General features: G+C 39.4%; 2 protein-coding genes across 3 annotated transcripts; one reads left to right on the top strand and one right to left on the bottom strand.

Moving 5' to 3' along the window:
* Nucleotides 1–6,222: 6,222 nt before the first annotated feature.
* LOC121758666 (elongation factor 2) lies at nt 6,223–11,019 on the top strand. Of its 2 annotated transcripts, XM_042154045.1 has the most exons (5): nt 6,223–6,240; nt 7,250–7,327; nt 8,072–8,115; nt 8,204–8,291; nt 8,413–11,019. In XM_042154045.1, the coding sequence occupies exons 3-5, from the start codon at nt 8,113–8,115 to the stop codon at nt 10,851–10,853; spliced, it is 2,532 nt and encodes an 843-aa protein (XP_042009979.1). In that variant the 5' UTR covers nt 6,223–6,240; nt 7,250–7,327; nt 8,072–8,112; the 3' UTR covers nt 10,854–11,019. The 2 variants fall into 2 exon arrangements, with proteins under 2 accessions (XP_042009979.1, XP_042009980.1); XM_042154046.1 differs by lacking the exon at nt 6,223–6,240 and having other exon boundaries at nt 7,234–7,327.
* A 473-nt stretch (nt 11,020–11,492) lies between these two features.
* LOC121759381 (porphobilinogen deaminase, chloroplastic-like) lies at nt 11,493–14,182 on the bottom strand. The gene is made up of 5 exons (XM_042154941.1): nt 13,906–14,182; nt 12,772–13,177; nt 12,244–12,450; nt 11,975–12,152; nt 11,493–11,879 (listed from the first exon to the last, which is right to left on the bottom strand). Exons 1-5 carry the CDS (start codon nt 14,118–14,120, stop codon nt 11,767–11,769), a joined length of 1,119 nt encoding a protein of 372 aa, XP_042010875.1. The 5' UTR covers nt 14,121–14,182; the 3' UTR covers nt 11,493–11,766.
* Nucleotides 14,183–16,006: the final 1,824 nt, after the last annotated feature.

Here is a 16,006-nt window from a genome sequence, read left to right on the forward strand (position 1 = left end):
GGAGGAAGAACCGCAGCATACAAAGATCAAGAAATATACGGAATCTTATACTCTCAAACATCTTCTACCTTTCTTTCGCCTAACATGAGCATCGCCTCTCTCGATCACCATCGCAAAGAGTAAAATTATATAACTACCATATTTATCTTTTTTTTCATGAAAAATCATTCTCCAATGAGAGATGTATTTGAGAAGGTATTATACATTTTCCCATTTTGAAGAGGTATCTTTACCTTTCCATTCCATCAATGGAGAGGTAAAATCTTATTACTACCATATTTGCCTTCTTTTCATGAAAAACCATTCTCCACAGGGGAAGGTATTTGAAAAGGTATTACACTTTATGTATTTTAATGCATTTTTTTACTATTATTTTATTTTTAAAAATCATTTACCTTTCTATATATCTTTCTCCTTTGGAATGTGTTGTTTTTTGATAGGGTATATTTCACTTTTTGAGAAGGTAAATAGAAGATATACTTCTTTCATTTACCTTTCCTTGTTGAAGATGGTGTTATGGATTCTCTTGTTGCGGCTGATGGTATTAGTTGCCAAGAGATTGCTGGGGAAGTTAACGCAGAATTATATGATGTCAATAGATTACAAATTGTGAAGAAAGATAGGAAGAAAGATGTTTTTATTTACTTGATTTTTTGAGAGTACATGGAGGATACATTATATAGGACTCTAGATATAAATGTTCTAGGAACTATACTTATTGGAACCCTCCATAATAAATGTTATACACTTCCAACATGTTGGGACTCCACATCCTCTTTGGAACACTTCAACTTAGCTTTCCAACACTCCCCCTCAAGTTAAGTGATGGGATTTCCAACACTCAACTTGTCAAGTGCTTCTCGGAACGACTTCGAATTCACTGCCTTAGTCAATATGTCAGCCAATTGATCTTCGGACTTAACAAACGGTAACTCGACAATTTTGGCTTCAATGTTATCCTTTATAAAATGTCGATCCACCTCCACATGTTTAGTCCTATCATGTTGAACCGGGTTTTCTGAGATGCTAATCGCAGCTTTATTATCACAGAACAACTTACAAGGTTGTGATGAATGGAGACCAAGTTCAGCCATGAGTCTTTTTAACCATAATATCTCGGTGAGGCCACTCTTTATGCCTCGGAACTCTGCTTCTGCACTTGATAACGCAACCACCTTCTGTTTCTTGCTTCTCCAAGTGACAAGGTTTCCTCCTACAAAAGTGAAGTACCCGGCGGTTGACTTTCTATCATTCGGGTTTCCTGCCCAATCTGCATCAGTGAACCCATGTACTTCCAAGTGACCATGTTTTTCAAACAGCACCCCATGGTCTGCCGTTCCTTTCAAGTATCGAACGATCCTTATGGCAGCTTCCCAATGATCTTCCTGCGGTGAGTGCATAAACTGGCTGACGACACCTACTGCATATGCTATATCTGGTCGAGTATGTGAAAGGTAGATGAGTTTTCCTACCAATCTCTGATATCTCCCCCTGTCGGTGAGCTTTCCTCCTTCACGTATTTGTAATCCATGATTCTGTATTATTGGAGTGTCGGCAGGTCTGCAATCTATCATTCCCACTTCTGCAAGCAAGTCAAGCACATACTTCTTTTGGTTTATGAAGATTCCCCGGTTTGATCTCAAGACTTCAATGCCCAAGAAGTATTTGAGGAGGCCTAGGTCTTTCATCTCGAACTCTGTGAACAAGTTCTTTTTCAATTCACCTATTTCCTCTTCATCGTCTCCTGTGATAATCATGTCGTCGACATAGATGATGAGACACGTGATCTTTCCTCCCCTTTTTTTGAGAAATAATGTATGATCTGAGTTACTCTGCTGGTACCCATATTTCTTCATTACTTCGGTGAACCTGCCGAACCAGGCTCTCGGGGACTGTTTCAGCCCATATAGCGTTCTTTTCAGTTTGCACACTTCTCCAGTCATAAATTCGTTAGTGAACCCTGGGGGAGGAACCATAAACACGGGCTTTGGTAGTTCACCGTGTAGGAATGCGTTCGTGACATCGAACTGATGGAGAGGCCAGTCTCTGTTTGCTGCAATCGAGAATAATACTCGTACGGTGTTGATTTTTGCTACTGGGGAGAAAGTCTCGGAATAATCGACTCCATATGTTTGAGTATATCCCTTTGCTACTAGTCGGGCCTTATATCGTTCGATTGACCCGTCTGGCCTTCTTTTGATAGTGAACACCCATCTACATCCCACAGCCTTCACTCCTTCTGGCAGTTTTTCTTTCACCCAAGTATCATTCCTCATCAAGGCTTTCATCTCGGTAAGCATAGCTTCTCTCCAGTGTTTGTACTTCATTGCTTCTTCAGCAGTCTGCGGGATCTCCTGTTCTTCATATAATGCAGCTTCAAATGCTCGGGCCATTTTCGTCAGATTGCCTTGAACAAAGTTTGCCACTCCATATCTGCTTTTCTTTCCAATCCTCTCCGGAGAGTATCTCTTCGGAGGAATTCCTCGAGTACTTCGTGGAGGGAGAACATACCTCCCGGTATCACTGTCTACAGTATTATCCTCGGTTTCTGCATTGTTAGTATTAACTGTAGAACTTTCCTCAGAGACTGGTTCCGGACATACCTCGGATATTGGTGAAGGAGGGTCAGATGGGCGCGGTTGAGGAGACTCTGGAGGGGCCTGCTCGGCGACAGTGACAACTGTCTCGGGTGGATCCTCAATCGAGTGGCTTGGAAGTGGCACAAACCAACTTAGACAGTCCCCATAATTACTTTCGGATGTCTCCCCCTGACTGTTAAGGTGGTGTTTATAGAAGAACTCGGTTTCAAGGAAGTCACAGTTTATGGTGGTGATGATTTTCCTAGTGTTTGGATCGTAGCATCTATACCCTTTTTGGTTGACCCCATATCCCACGAAGACACATTTGGTTGCGCAAGGGGAAAATTTGGTTCTTTCATGTTTAGGGATATGAATATAGACAGTGCATCCAAAGACTTTTGGTGGCATGCTAAGGGATTCTGGTATTTGGGCTTGTTGGGAAAGGATGTCAAGGGGGGTTTTGGTTTTTAGAATTTTGGTGGGTAGTCTGTTTATGAGGTAGATAGAGGTTGCAACGGCTTCTGGCCAAAGGAATTTTGGGACGTTGGACTCAATCATAAGGGCACGGGTCATTTCCAGAATGGTTCGGTTTTTTCTCTCAGCTACCCCATTTTGTTCGGGCGTATAAGCACAGGATGTTTGGTGAAGGAGACCTTGTTTATGAAAGAAATTGGACATAGCGGTGTTAACAAATTCCCTCCCGTTATCTGAACGAAGAATTTTTATGGTTTTGTGGAACTGGGTGTGTATCATATGGAAAAAAAGAATGAATTTGTCAATTACTTCTGACTTATGTTTCAAGAAATAGATCCAAGTCATTCTCGTGCAATCATCAATGAATGTCACAAAATATCTAAATCCACTACCCCCAATAACAGGTGCCGGCCCCCACACATCAGCATGCACTAAATCAAACATGGATTTCATACGAGTATCTGAAGGTTTAAAACTCTGTCTGTGGCTTTTGGCCAAAACACAAGTTTCACAAGAAAAATCTTTAGGTAAAGAAAAATTTGGGAACAAAAGTTTAAAGTAACCATGAGACGGGTGTCCTAGTCTTCTGTGCCACAGCCAAGCCTCCTCTTTCGTGGACCCGTGAGCCAGCATCGCACTGCCATGTTGAGCTACCCCATCCACGTAGTAGAGTCCTCGATCCTCAGTGCCACGCCCAATGATCCTCCTCGTCCGAATATCCTGTAAGATGCAGAAAGTTGGATGCATTAGCAGTGTACAATTTAATTCCCTTGTTACGTGGCTTACTGACATTAGCCGCTGAGACAGGCTAGGGACAAACAGACAGTTTGATAATCGAAGAGTAGGGGAAATTCTTATGGTTCCTGCACCTGCTACAGTAATGAATTCCCCATTGGCAGTTCTAATGTAAGTTTTAGTAACCTCTTTAAAATTACTAAAATCAGATCTTTCTGGTGTCATAGTGTCTGTGGCACCACAATCAAAAATCCATCCCTTCCTATCAACATTTTTTGTATTTTTTACAGATAAAGCAGCGGAAAAATTCATCAACGGTGTAAACCGATTATGTGTGGAGATATGGCTAATTGGGGGGCGTAAGTCGGACTTTCTAGGGAATTTGGGGTTGGTTTCGCAAATATCCAGATCTGGGGGGTCACATTTGGGATTATCAATAAGTGGCGGACTAAATTGCATGACTTTCATATTCTGGGGATTAAAAGGCAATAAAGGGATAGATCTAGGGTTTGATCCTTGACCAAACCCGATACCTCCTATTGCTGCGCCTCCATTCCATTTCTGTCTCTCGATCTGAGTTTCCGTTCTCTCGACGAAATTTCCAACCCGAACTCCGCCGCCACTGCTGCCACCGCCATTATCACCGGGGTATTTTGGGGTACCTGGATTCGGTCCTCCCTTTGGTCCTTCTCTGGGTTGATTTTGGGGATTCCCCTGCCTTGTTTCGCCGATTCCGACGGCAGCGAACTTCGTTTGTGCTCGTGCCCTCTGTTTTTCGTCCCACCATTCGGGGAATCCCACACGGAGGAAGCAGGTATCTCTCGTGTGTTTGTTTTTCCCGCAATGTGAACACCATAGCTTGGTTTTGTCGATTCTTCCTCCGTCTTGGTGATTGGCTCTGGTGGGTGGCGGTCGCGGTGGTCCTCGATTGATTGGCCGGTCTCTCTGTGCTCCGTACCCGTAGCCGATCTCCCCCGATGATGTATCGGCGCTTCCAACGCCAGGAACTTCGGTAGGTGTCGAGGATGCCGGTGGCATGATCTTCAATCGAGCCGCCTCCCTCTGGACCCTTCCGTAAGCTTCTTCGACTAAGGGGTAAGGTTCCTCTTTGAGGATATCCCTTCGAATTGTATCATACTCAGGGTTAAGTCCAGTGAGAAACTTGAATAGCCTCATGGTGTTTGAGAACTCTCGGAACTGCTTGACCCCCTTGTCGCAACAATCCACCGGTTGTTTTCGACACCTATCTACATTGATCCACAGTCCGTGGATTCGTCTGTAGTAGGTTTCGAGATCCTGACTTCCTTGGCGGAGTGCGATGGCTTTATCCTCTAGATCGTATATAAGATACGGATCTTTCTTGCCTTCGAACGTTACAGCGAGATTGTCCCAGATTGCCTTTGCGGTTTGGTGGTGAGCAAAGTCGGCAATTATGTCATTTTCGACGTTGTCGATGATCCACGAAAACACCACGAGATCAGTCTCCTCCCATTCGGCATACCCGGGGTTCTCTGGTTCTGGCGGTGGATCTTTGATGTGGGAATGCCCTCCTCGGCTTCCTATCGCGACTTTCATTAGTCGGGCCCATAAAGGATAGTTCTTCCCATTTAGTTTGAATGCAACAGTGACTTGCTTGCTTGTTTTCATCTTGGATGTTTTGATTGTGGGTTTATTTTCTCCTTCGGAATCTGATCCTGACATGTTTTATGTGTAGGGATTTTTGGGCAGCCTCTTGGCCGTGATTGGTATGGTATTTGGCTTGGGATCGGTTTCAGCCTCTTGGCCGAGATTGGTATGGTTCTTTGGCTATGATGAATCTTTTCTGAGCCAGATTTTACTCTGCTTTGATACCATGAAGAAAGATAGGAAGAAAGATGTTTTTATTTACTTGATTTTTTGAGAGTACATGGAGGATACATTATATAGGACTCTAGATATAAATGTTCTAGGAACTATACTTATTGGAACCCTCCATAATAAATGTTATACACTTCCAACATGTTGGGACTCCACATCCTCTTTGGAACACTTCAACTTAGCTTTCCAACAAATTGGATATGTTGTTAAGATACAACTCGCTGGAGGCTCGATGTAGTTGGAATATGTGCCGAGGTAAATTATTCAATCACAACATGCACATATTTTTTTTTTGGTCCATCTCAAAAAAGAACCCCAATGAACAAATCAAATACGTAAATCATATATTTTGTCATTAATTATTGCCAAGCCTATGAATTATTGTAAGTCCACCTTATCATGTTCTCAAAGGGTCAACCTTCAAAATCTTCTCTTAAAATATCATTCTATAAAAAACTTGGGCATCAAGCATAAAATTTGTATGAGTGGCTATAAAATTCTAGCTTCTACATCATTTATTACATAGACTACGAACTTGGACACCAAGCATTTATACAAAGTATTACTCATCACATCTCTATCATCAACTCGTTTCGTAAGTGTTTCATAGACTTTTTTTCCATAAAAAATCACTATTATCGAATATCAATTTTCAACTTTTATGTCCACAAAGTGATTTTTCATGGATTTTGATAATATCCCAATTGTATTTATTTGATTATGATAAGGTTCAGTTTGATGTGTGTTATCTATACAATTTGAGGGATATATCTATTATATTGGGTGGTAATAATTTGCAGTCTAATTTATTTAATGCGACTGAAGCTCAATCTCTAGTATTTGTGACTTGTATGGTGACAACGTAATAATTTGTTACAATTCCTTAGTTGAAAACATTAGGTTAGGCAAGAAAACATTAGGTTAGGCATCATGTTGTTTGATTTATGTTTCATCTTTTGATTCATTTACGTGAGCATGTGAGATGCAGCTAGGCATTCACTGCATCTCACGACACACCATATACTAATACTAGTACTACACTAGTATTAGTAGTATTTAGTTACTGTGGGTTTCATAAAATTTAATAGCTGTATATTTAGATAAAATATACTAGTAGTTTATAAAACAATGAAAATAATATTATATATACTATGAATCGTGAAATTAAGAATAATAAATACCGAATAAGAATCTTGAAAATTTGCAATACAAACTCTTATTACTTTCCTTCTCTAATAAGTATCAAATTATACTCCATAAACATTGAAATTTTAAAATCAAGAATCACAGTAAAATCCAGTCAAACAAACAAACCAACCCTCAGTTCTTATTTTATTCCAAAGTTAATGTGTGACTAGTTTTGTTGTTTTGATTCAATTCCTTTAAATATTTCAGAAAAACCAGAAAATTTACTAATTAAAGCATATCTACAGTTTATGACGATGTTGTCTTTGTTCAAGTTCATACCTTATGGAGTTGGTGTGATTATTTCACTATTATAATTATAAGCTTCAAGGAAGGGCTATGAAAGTAATTATAATAAGTATAGTTTCCGAAATTTGATATAATTGAGGGAGCTAACTGAAATTTATAACTTATATTAGGGTTTGACCCTCACTTAAAATCTTTAGTGGTCTGCTCTCCTGTGCTGCCGCTAGAGCTCATTACCCGTCTCATCTCAAGTAAGTTTCAACTCTGATCCTTTTCTACATGCATTTCTGAGCTCGTTGCTTGATCATCGCGAATTATTTTGAAATTCTGCGTTTTCTGGTTCGTGTTTTGGCTGTGTAGCGTAACCTGTTAATCTAATCTGGTTGAATTTGACCAAATCAATCATTACTTCGAATTTATTGGATCAGTTACTTTGATTTTGTTTGCAAGTTCTGTTCGATGTTTGCTATGTTTTTCGATTATACGTATATTGATTTATCGATTTGACGATTGATGCTTACTTTTCATCTAGTTTTCTCTTAAAAAAATAATTGGTGGATATTTTTGTAAGATGCGATGAATATGGTTAGGGATTTGTTAGTTGTACGGGGGACATCATAATGTTTGGATGCAATTCCTGTAATTGCATAAGTTGAAACCATTGGGTTAGGCATCGTTTTATTTGATTTAAGTTTCGTCTTTTTATTCATTGATTGCACGAATGTCAGATTCGGCTTGGATGAGTCGTTGTATTCTGAAAGAAGATACTATGAATTTTTTGAAATGTTATATCTGACTAGCTTTATTTACATATTGATCGATTTTCTTCACATGTAATCGGTGCATTTCACATAAAACAGTTTGTGGGATGTGTACGACTCTGATTTCATGATATAAGTAATTTATAAACATTGATTAATTAATCTGATGCTTTCTTGTCTGCTCATAGTCACATGCTTTTAGATTCTCATTTATTTTTATGTTGCTGCTTGCAGGTAATTCGTCATATTTGTGAAGACTACCAGAATCAGTCAAAATGGTACTTGGAAGGAATCACTTGTGGTTGAAACCTATTTATCAGATTATGTGATATGATCTAACGTTGAGTACACAATTCAATTTTGCAGGTGAAGTTCACAGCAGATGAGCTTCGTGCCATTATGGACCTCAAGCATAACATTCGTAATATGTCTGTTATTGCCCATGTTGATCATGGTAAGCTGGCTGCATTATTGATATAATTTCTTTTTACAATCAACTCCATTATGAATGAATTGCCTGTTGTGATTTTCTACTATGAAAGTTGAAGTAACATTTACTTGTACTGTTGTTGCAGGAAAGTCGACCCTAACAGATTCTCTTGTTGCTGCTGCTGGAATTATTGCCCAAGAGGTTGCTGGGGATGTTAGAATGACAGACACTAGAGCTGATGAAGCTGAACGTGGTATCACCATCAAGTCGACCGGTATCTCATTGTACTATCAAATGAGTGATGAGTCCTTGAAGAGTTATAAGGGAGAGCGCCACAAGAACGATTACCTCATCAATCTTATTGATTCTCCCGGGCACGTTGATTTCTCTTCTGAAGTGACTGCTGCACTCCGTATCACTGATGGTGCTCTTGTGGTGGTGGACTGTGTTGAAGGCGTGTGCGTCCAAACTGAGACTGTCCTTCGACAGGCACTCGGTGAAAGAATTAGGCCCGTCTTGACTGTCAACAAGATGGACAGATGTTTCCTTGAACTCCAAGTCGACGGAGAGGAAGCATACCAGACATTCCAGAGGGTTATTGAAAATGCCAATGTCATCATGGCCACATATGAGGATCCGTTGCTTGGTGATGTTCAGGTTTACCCAGAGAAAGGGACTGTTGCCTTTTCTGCTGGTCTGCACGGCTGGGCTTTTACTTTGACAAACTTTGCTAAGATGTATGCAGCCAAGTTTGGTGTTGATGAGTCCAAGATGATGGAAAGGCTTTGGGGAGAGAATTTCTTTGACCCAGCCACTAAGAAGTGGACCACCAAGCCTACTGGATCTGCCACCTGCAAACGTGGTTTTGTTCAGTTCTGCTACGAACCCATAAAAATGATCATCAACACCTGCATGAATGACCAGAAAGACAAGCTGTGGCCAATGTTGCAGAAGCTTGGCATAACGATGAAGTCCGATGAGAAGGATTTGATGGGGAAAGCTCTGATGAAGCGTGTTATGCAGACATGGCTCCCTGCCAGCTCTGCTCTGTTGGAGATGATGATATTCCATCTCCCCTCACCAGCCACAGCTCAAAAGTATCGTGTGGAGAACCTGTACGAGGGACCTCTGGATGATCAGTATGCAACTGCTATCAGAAACTGTGATCCTAATGGCCCTCTCATGCTGTACGTGTCTAAGATGATTCCAGCCTCTGACAAAGGTAGGTTCTTTGCTTTCGGCCGTGTGTTCGCTGGGAAAGTCTCAACGGGTTTGAAGGTCCGAATCATGGGACCGAACTACGTTCCTGGGGAGAAAAAGGACTTGTACACCAAGAGTGTTCAGAGAACTGTGATTTGGATGGGTAAGAAGCAGGAAACAGTGGAAGATGTGCCTTGTGGTAACACAGTTGCATTGGTGGGTCTTGATCAGTTTATCACAAAGAATGCTACTCTGACGAATGAGAAAGAAGTTGATGCTCATCCAATCAAAGCCATGAAGTTCTCTGTCTCACCCGTGGTTCGTGTCGCGGTGCAGTGTAAGGTTGCATCCGACCTACCAAAGCTCGTTGAAGGTTTGAAGCGTTTGGCGAAATCCGACCCCATGGTTGTCTGTACCATGGAGGAATCTGGTGAGCATATTGTGGCTGGGGCTGGAGAGCTGCATCTTGAGATCTGTTTGAAAGACTTGCAGGATGATTTTATGGGCGGTGCTGAGATTGTAAAATCTGATCCTGTTGTTTCCTTCCGCGAGACTGTCCTGGAGAGGTCAAGCCGTACAGTAATGAGCAAATCACCTAACAAGCACAACAGGCTGTACATGGAGGCAAGGCCGATGGAAGAGGGTTTGGCCGAGGCCATTGATGATGGGCGCATTGGTCCAAGGGATGATCCCAAGATTCGGTCAAAGATATTGGCAGAGGAATTTGGGTGGGACAAGGAGCTTGCTAAGAAAATTTGGTGCTTTGGTCCTGAAACGACTGGTCCCAACATGGTTGTGGATATGTGTAAGGGAGTGCAGTACCTGAATGAAATCAAGGACTCTGTTGTTGCTGGTTTCCAATGGGCGTCTAAGGAAGGTGCATTGGCCGAAGAGAACATGAGAGGCATTTGCTTCGAGGTTTGTGATGTGGTTCTTCACGCTGATGCTATTCACAGAGGTGGTGGGCAGGTTATTCCCACTGCAAGGAGGGTGATCTATGCCTCCCAGCTTACAGCAAAGCCTCGGCTTTTGGAACCTGTGTACCTTGTCGAGATCCAGGCACCAGAGCAAGCTCTTGGTGGAATATACAGTGTGCTGAATCAGAAGCGTGGTCATGTGTTTGAGGAAATGCAGAGGCCAGGCACTCCTCTCTACAACATCAAGGCGTACCTTCCAGTTATCGAATCCTTTGGTTTCTCAAGTACCCTGAGAGCTGCAACCTCTGGGCAGGCGTTCCCGCAATGTGTGTTTGATCACTGGGAGATGATGGCTTCGGATCCTCTTGAACCAGGTACCCAGGCATCTACTCTCGTCACTGATATTCGCAAGAGGAAGGGTTTGAAGGAGAACATGACTCCTCTTTCCGAGTTCGAGGACAGGCTGTGAGTTGCTGTGCTGTTAAATTTTGTGTTTATTCGAACTTCATCAGCTATGTGCCCTTTGTGGCTCCGTTACCTAATTTTGTTGCTAGTGGTTTTTTACTCTTTTTTCATGTACTGTGATGAACGAGTTGCATCTGGATTTTGTTATTGAGTGTTTTCTGTTTGTGATAGTACTACTTTCAATTTTTTACTCTCACCTTATTCCTTTGCTCTAATTCTTCAATGTGAATTTTTTACCACTATTTTGTTTTCTCTTGTCCTCTCTTATTTAGGTTTATTACTTCACATGATTCAATTCAGTTATATACTTTTTAATTACTAAGTTGAATTAAAACTCTGTGGTATTGGAAAATCTTTGGCATCTTTTTTTCATTCTGATATAGTACTCATTTATGATGAAAGGGCATTTGCTTTAGTTGTTTTTCTCTTTTGAAAAAAGTTACTAAACTTTCTATTTTTAGAAACTTTTTTTTAATCTTTAATTAGATAGGATTCATTCTTTACTAATAATATTTCAATCACTTTTATTTCTATCTCTCTCACTTTATTTCAAGTTTCTATTTTTTAAGGATGGACATAATATAGGTTTTATTTGCAAGTATACTATACAGTGTAAAGTGATTTACTAAGACAGGTTCGAATATTTAGATAATAGTACATATTTCCCAAAGGCAAACTGTCAACACCAGATCCTCATACAATAACATAAATGTTGGAATATTCTACAAAAAAAACCCAACAATAATCAAATCGTTTTAGCTCACTGTTAACCCAAAATTCAAACAAGAATAAGAAGATGCTACTAATAGTACAACAAAACTTAATCTTTACTAGGACTTGGGCAGCTTGATGAAGAGCCTATGTGCTAATCACAAATGCGTAAACGTGGCTATCACTCTCTCCAAATACTTGACTACTCATCGATCAAAGAAATTAGGACCAGCTTGAGAGAGAAGTTCCTCACCGGCATCTCTACCCATCTTCACCATATCGTCAAAAGCATAAGGACCTCTTCTAGAGGTTTCAAGTACTGCATTGTAACAAAATAAGGATCATATGCCACTCAAAGAACCATCCCAGCACCGTTTTAGGTATTGAGTTATATCTACAACATTTTTCAAGTACCTTTAATTCCATCGGGAGATGCCACCAGTCCTCTGAAAAGACAGTTTCCTTCCTCATCACGACACGCGTACCCAGCTATTGGAGTACGGCACGATCCATCCAATGCCTCTAGGAATGCTCTCTCACAGGCTACTGCTAATCTGGTATCCTCATGATTCAAGGATGCCAAATAAGTGGCCTGAAAAGAGAAGAATGCTTTTAATTAGATGAGAACAAAACAAATAAAGTTATGACCTTCAAAATCATAAAGGCAGAGAGAGATGTCATACCATCTTTTCATCATCACTCCTACATGCAATTCCGATAGCCCCTTGAGCTACAGCGGGAAGCATGTCATCTATGGATAGGATGGATGTAACATTTTCTGTCATATTCAGGCGCTTCAACCCAGCTAATGCTAATAGTGTTGCTTGTACCACTCCTTCATTTAACTTTTTCAACCTTGTCTGTACATTACCTCGAAAATTCTCTTGTACCTACCCAATATTAGACCATATATTAATAATAAAAAAAGGAAAACATGTAGGATACCCCAAAGGAAGGCAAACAATGGCTGTAGTAGACAAAAATAAGCAAGCAATAATAAGTAAAGATTTACTTTTAGGAGCAGCTCTGGAATGATCGTTTAGCTGAACATAGCAAGTGACTTCAAACACTAATGGAATTGATCAATTGATGAAACTCCGGGATCAATATTTTCAAAATCAATAAATTATATGGATACACATGTCTGTGTGAAGCTAAAATGGAAAGGACTCTATACTGCATAACTTTAGTTAATGTTTCAGTACACTTACCTGAAGTGACGGATATCTGTTAAGAAGTTGCGACTTCCTTCTCAACGAAGCTGTGCCTACAGTGCTTCCAGGAGGAAGCTCAGCGAGAGATGCCGCGGTCAAGCAAATAAAAGCATCGCGGACATCTTCTCTTGGGAGATTGCAAGGTATCATTGTGTTTCGGGGAAGATATGTAGGGACATCTTTCATCGAATGCACAGCTATATCAATATCACTGTTAAGGAGTGCATCATCAATCTCCTTTGTGAATAAACCCTTTCCACCAATATCTGCAAGAGGCTGAGTTAGAATTTTGTCTCCAGTTGTCTTGATGACCACAATTTGAATTGCTCCGGTTTCAGCTAACTGGGGATGCGAGCCTATCAGTCTGTCTCGAGTTTCATAAGCTTGTGCAAGGGCCAGTGGACTGTCCTACCATGTATAGAAGATAAAGCCCTTCAGTAATGAATTCAACACCAAAAACTACATGAATGAAACATAAGTGACTTATTAACCAACAACCAAACAAATTTTCCCAAGTAATAAAAGCACAAACTTAAAGATCACATATATTATGAACCAACACAAAACGAGACATATTAAAGACATAGGCAGATAAAGTTTCAACCCAAATACAGGCTAAAACAACACATACTGTCTAAAGCCAACCCTCTATGGCAGCTTAGATACATGGATATATGTCGACTGATCTCACTCTTCAATGATTTGCAAAAAACGAACTTAGATTCAACTGATCTGACTCATCAATAATTGCATGACAAACAACCAAACAAATTCCCTCAGGTAATAATAAAAGCAGAAACTCAAAGATCACATTTTTACGAACCAAACGAAGAAGTCGACCTAAAACAAAACGAAGCAACTAGAGATATAGACAGCTAAGGTTGTCAACGGAAATACAAGCTCAAACAACATTACTGTATCAAGTCAACCCCTGTGGCAGCTTAGAGCAAGAGGAACTAAGCTAGACATATAACACGAGATTAAAATACGCATGGATATATGCCTAATTGTATGCTCAGAAAGCAGAAAACAAGGATAAATCCACAAATTGTCGACACATTGATTGAGTGATTGACATCATCAATTAGAACAAAATTCAAGGAATTAATCGAAAACATAAGCAAATATTACCTCCCCCTAGTTCCAATTCTGATCACGGCAGCTTTAGTCTCTGCCTGCTGCTCGACAGCAAGGGAAGCCCTAATTAGCCAAGTCCTAGCTCGCGCGAGTGAAGATTTCCGTCCGGTCGAGGGAGAAAATTCGAGAGCAGAAACTGAGAAATTAGCCGAAAGATGCCTACATTGAGCTGGATTAACGGTGGTAAAGGCTCCGGAGGCAGCCTCCATTGCTGATGGAGTGGAGATGTGAGAGAGGATAGCGTTGAAATGGAAATCTCTTTCAGATTTGTTTATCTTTCTCTTTTTTATTTTTTCTTTAATTTAACCAGAAGATTAAAGATTTTACATTATTATTTGATTGGGCCACGTCGATATGGTTCGGCCACGTCATCAATTCATGTACCGCCACGTCACTCTCGCTATCATTAAATTGATGGATGTATCAATCGAAATTTATACTATAAGTTAGATTATGATAGGATCTAAATTTATATTAATACCGTCTTTATTCTTACCAGATTTTACGGTTAATTATGTTTAAGGTCCATTAATCTTAATCATTTTGTAAGGGTTGGATGAGTTAAGATCAATTATGATGATTAATATGTAATCATTTCTTTTAATTTTAACCATAAAAAATATAGCACGTATTTAATTAGCGCTCCCACAAGAATTTTTCTATTTTTTAACCAGTTGTAACCTCTATTATCAAAGTATTAGTTTGAATTTAAAGTATGAATTCTTGGAATAAGTTATGGCTGTTAATTTACAAAATGTTTGAGAATTTTAAAGCTTTTTGCAATTGTTTTCCAATATAGAGAAGAGTAATAAAAGCCCCAACTTTTACATTATTATAAATATTTTGCAAATGCCAAAAACTACTTCTTGCCTGCAATTACACGTAGTTCGATTATATCATTAAACACCGTGTGTGAATATATATATATATATATATATATATATATATATATATATATATATATATATGGTTGTGATCAATGTCGAACCAATTTTAAAGACCGAACTAGAGACCAAATCTGGGCCATTAGATCTAGTTTTTTTGATGAGATGTGCTGCTGTGTAAATTTTCCGGTCTTCATTACAAGCTCATTTTACTTCATTGTATAGGTTTATTACTTCATTCCGTACGTAATACCTTGAAACTACAACATGTTTTTACTTTCTTCCAGTAGGTTTTGAAATGATTCAACATATGTTTCATTTGAATTCATTGACCTGAGTTTTTACTTTATTTACATTAAAAAATGCAGTTTATTCAAGTGCGTTTATTACTTCATTCAGAAACGTTATTACTTCATTGGATAAGGTTTTTACTTCATTCCAGTAGGACTTCACATACTTCATTCCAATAAGTTATTGCATCATTCCATGTGTTTATTACACCATATCAGCGTTGTGGTGGTGGTGATAGATATTGTAGAGAGAAAGAACGGCACGCGACGGCGAAACCGCATTTACGTACTGGAATGAAATAATAATCCTACTGGAATGAAGTAAAAACCTACTGGAATGAAGTAAGGACCTACTGGAATGAAGTTAAATCTTTGTAACATGTTTGTATGACTTATTTACCTTCGGATGAATTAAAATAGGCTCATGATGAAGGCGAAAATAAATGATAAATTTGTGCCTCTCATCCATAAAAAACTAGATAAAAAACCCTAATTTGGTATGGTTCGGTGGTTCGATCTTTAAGAGTGGATTTGTGAATAATGGGACTATATATATATATATATATATATATATATATATATATATAGTCGTGATCAGATGATAACCCATAAATATTGTAATAACCCTATAACCAAATCTGGACCACACATATTTCTAATCATGCGGTTGAGATTCAAACTTAGATTTACTTCATAAAAAAAAGCGCGGGGTAAAACTGTCATTTTTCTCATTTAATTTCTGAATTTTGCCAAATATCACGTAAAATGATAAAATGATAGGTTTATTGCATAGAATGATAGTTTTGCCGAATAGAATGATACTCTAAGTTGATAAAATGATACTTTTGACTGACTGATAAAATGATAGGTTTATTGCTTAGAATGATAGTTTTGTCGGATAGAATGATACTCTGAGTTGAT

Source organism: Salvia splendens, chromosome 12 (genome assembly GCF_004379255.2).
Source record: "Salvia splendens isolate huo1 chromosome 12, SspV2, whole genome shotgun sequence".
NCBI lineage: Eukaryota > Viridiplantae > Streptophyta > Magnoliopsida > Lamiales > Lamiaceae > Salvia > Salvia splendens.

What these genes read in the sequence shown, in the direction of transcription:
- LOC121758666 (XM_042154045.1), top strand. An exon ending in TATTGCCCATGTTGATCATG is followed by an intron (nt 8,292 to 8,412) that starts GTAAGCTGGCTG and finishes CTGTTGTTGCAG; the next exon opens with GAAAGTCGACCCTAACAGAT.
- LOC121759381 (XM_042154941.1), bottom strand. Translation starts at nt 14,120, where the DNA reads ATGGAGGCTGCCTCCGGAGCCTTTACCACCGTTAATCCAGCTCAATGT. An exon ending in GGAGTGATGATGAAAAGATG is followed by an intron (nt 12,153 to 12,243) that starts GTATGACATCTC and finishes TTCTCTTTTCAG; the next exon opens with GCCACTTATTTGGCATCCTT. An exon ending in ATCTCCCGATGGAATTAAAG is followed by an intron (nt 11,880 to 11,974) that starts GTACTTGAAAAA and finishes GTTACAATGCAG; the next exon opens with TACTTGAAACCTCTAGAAGA.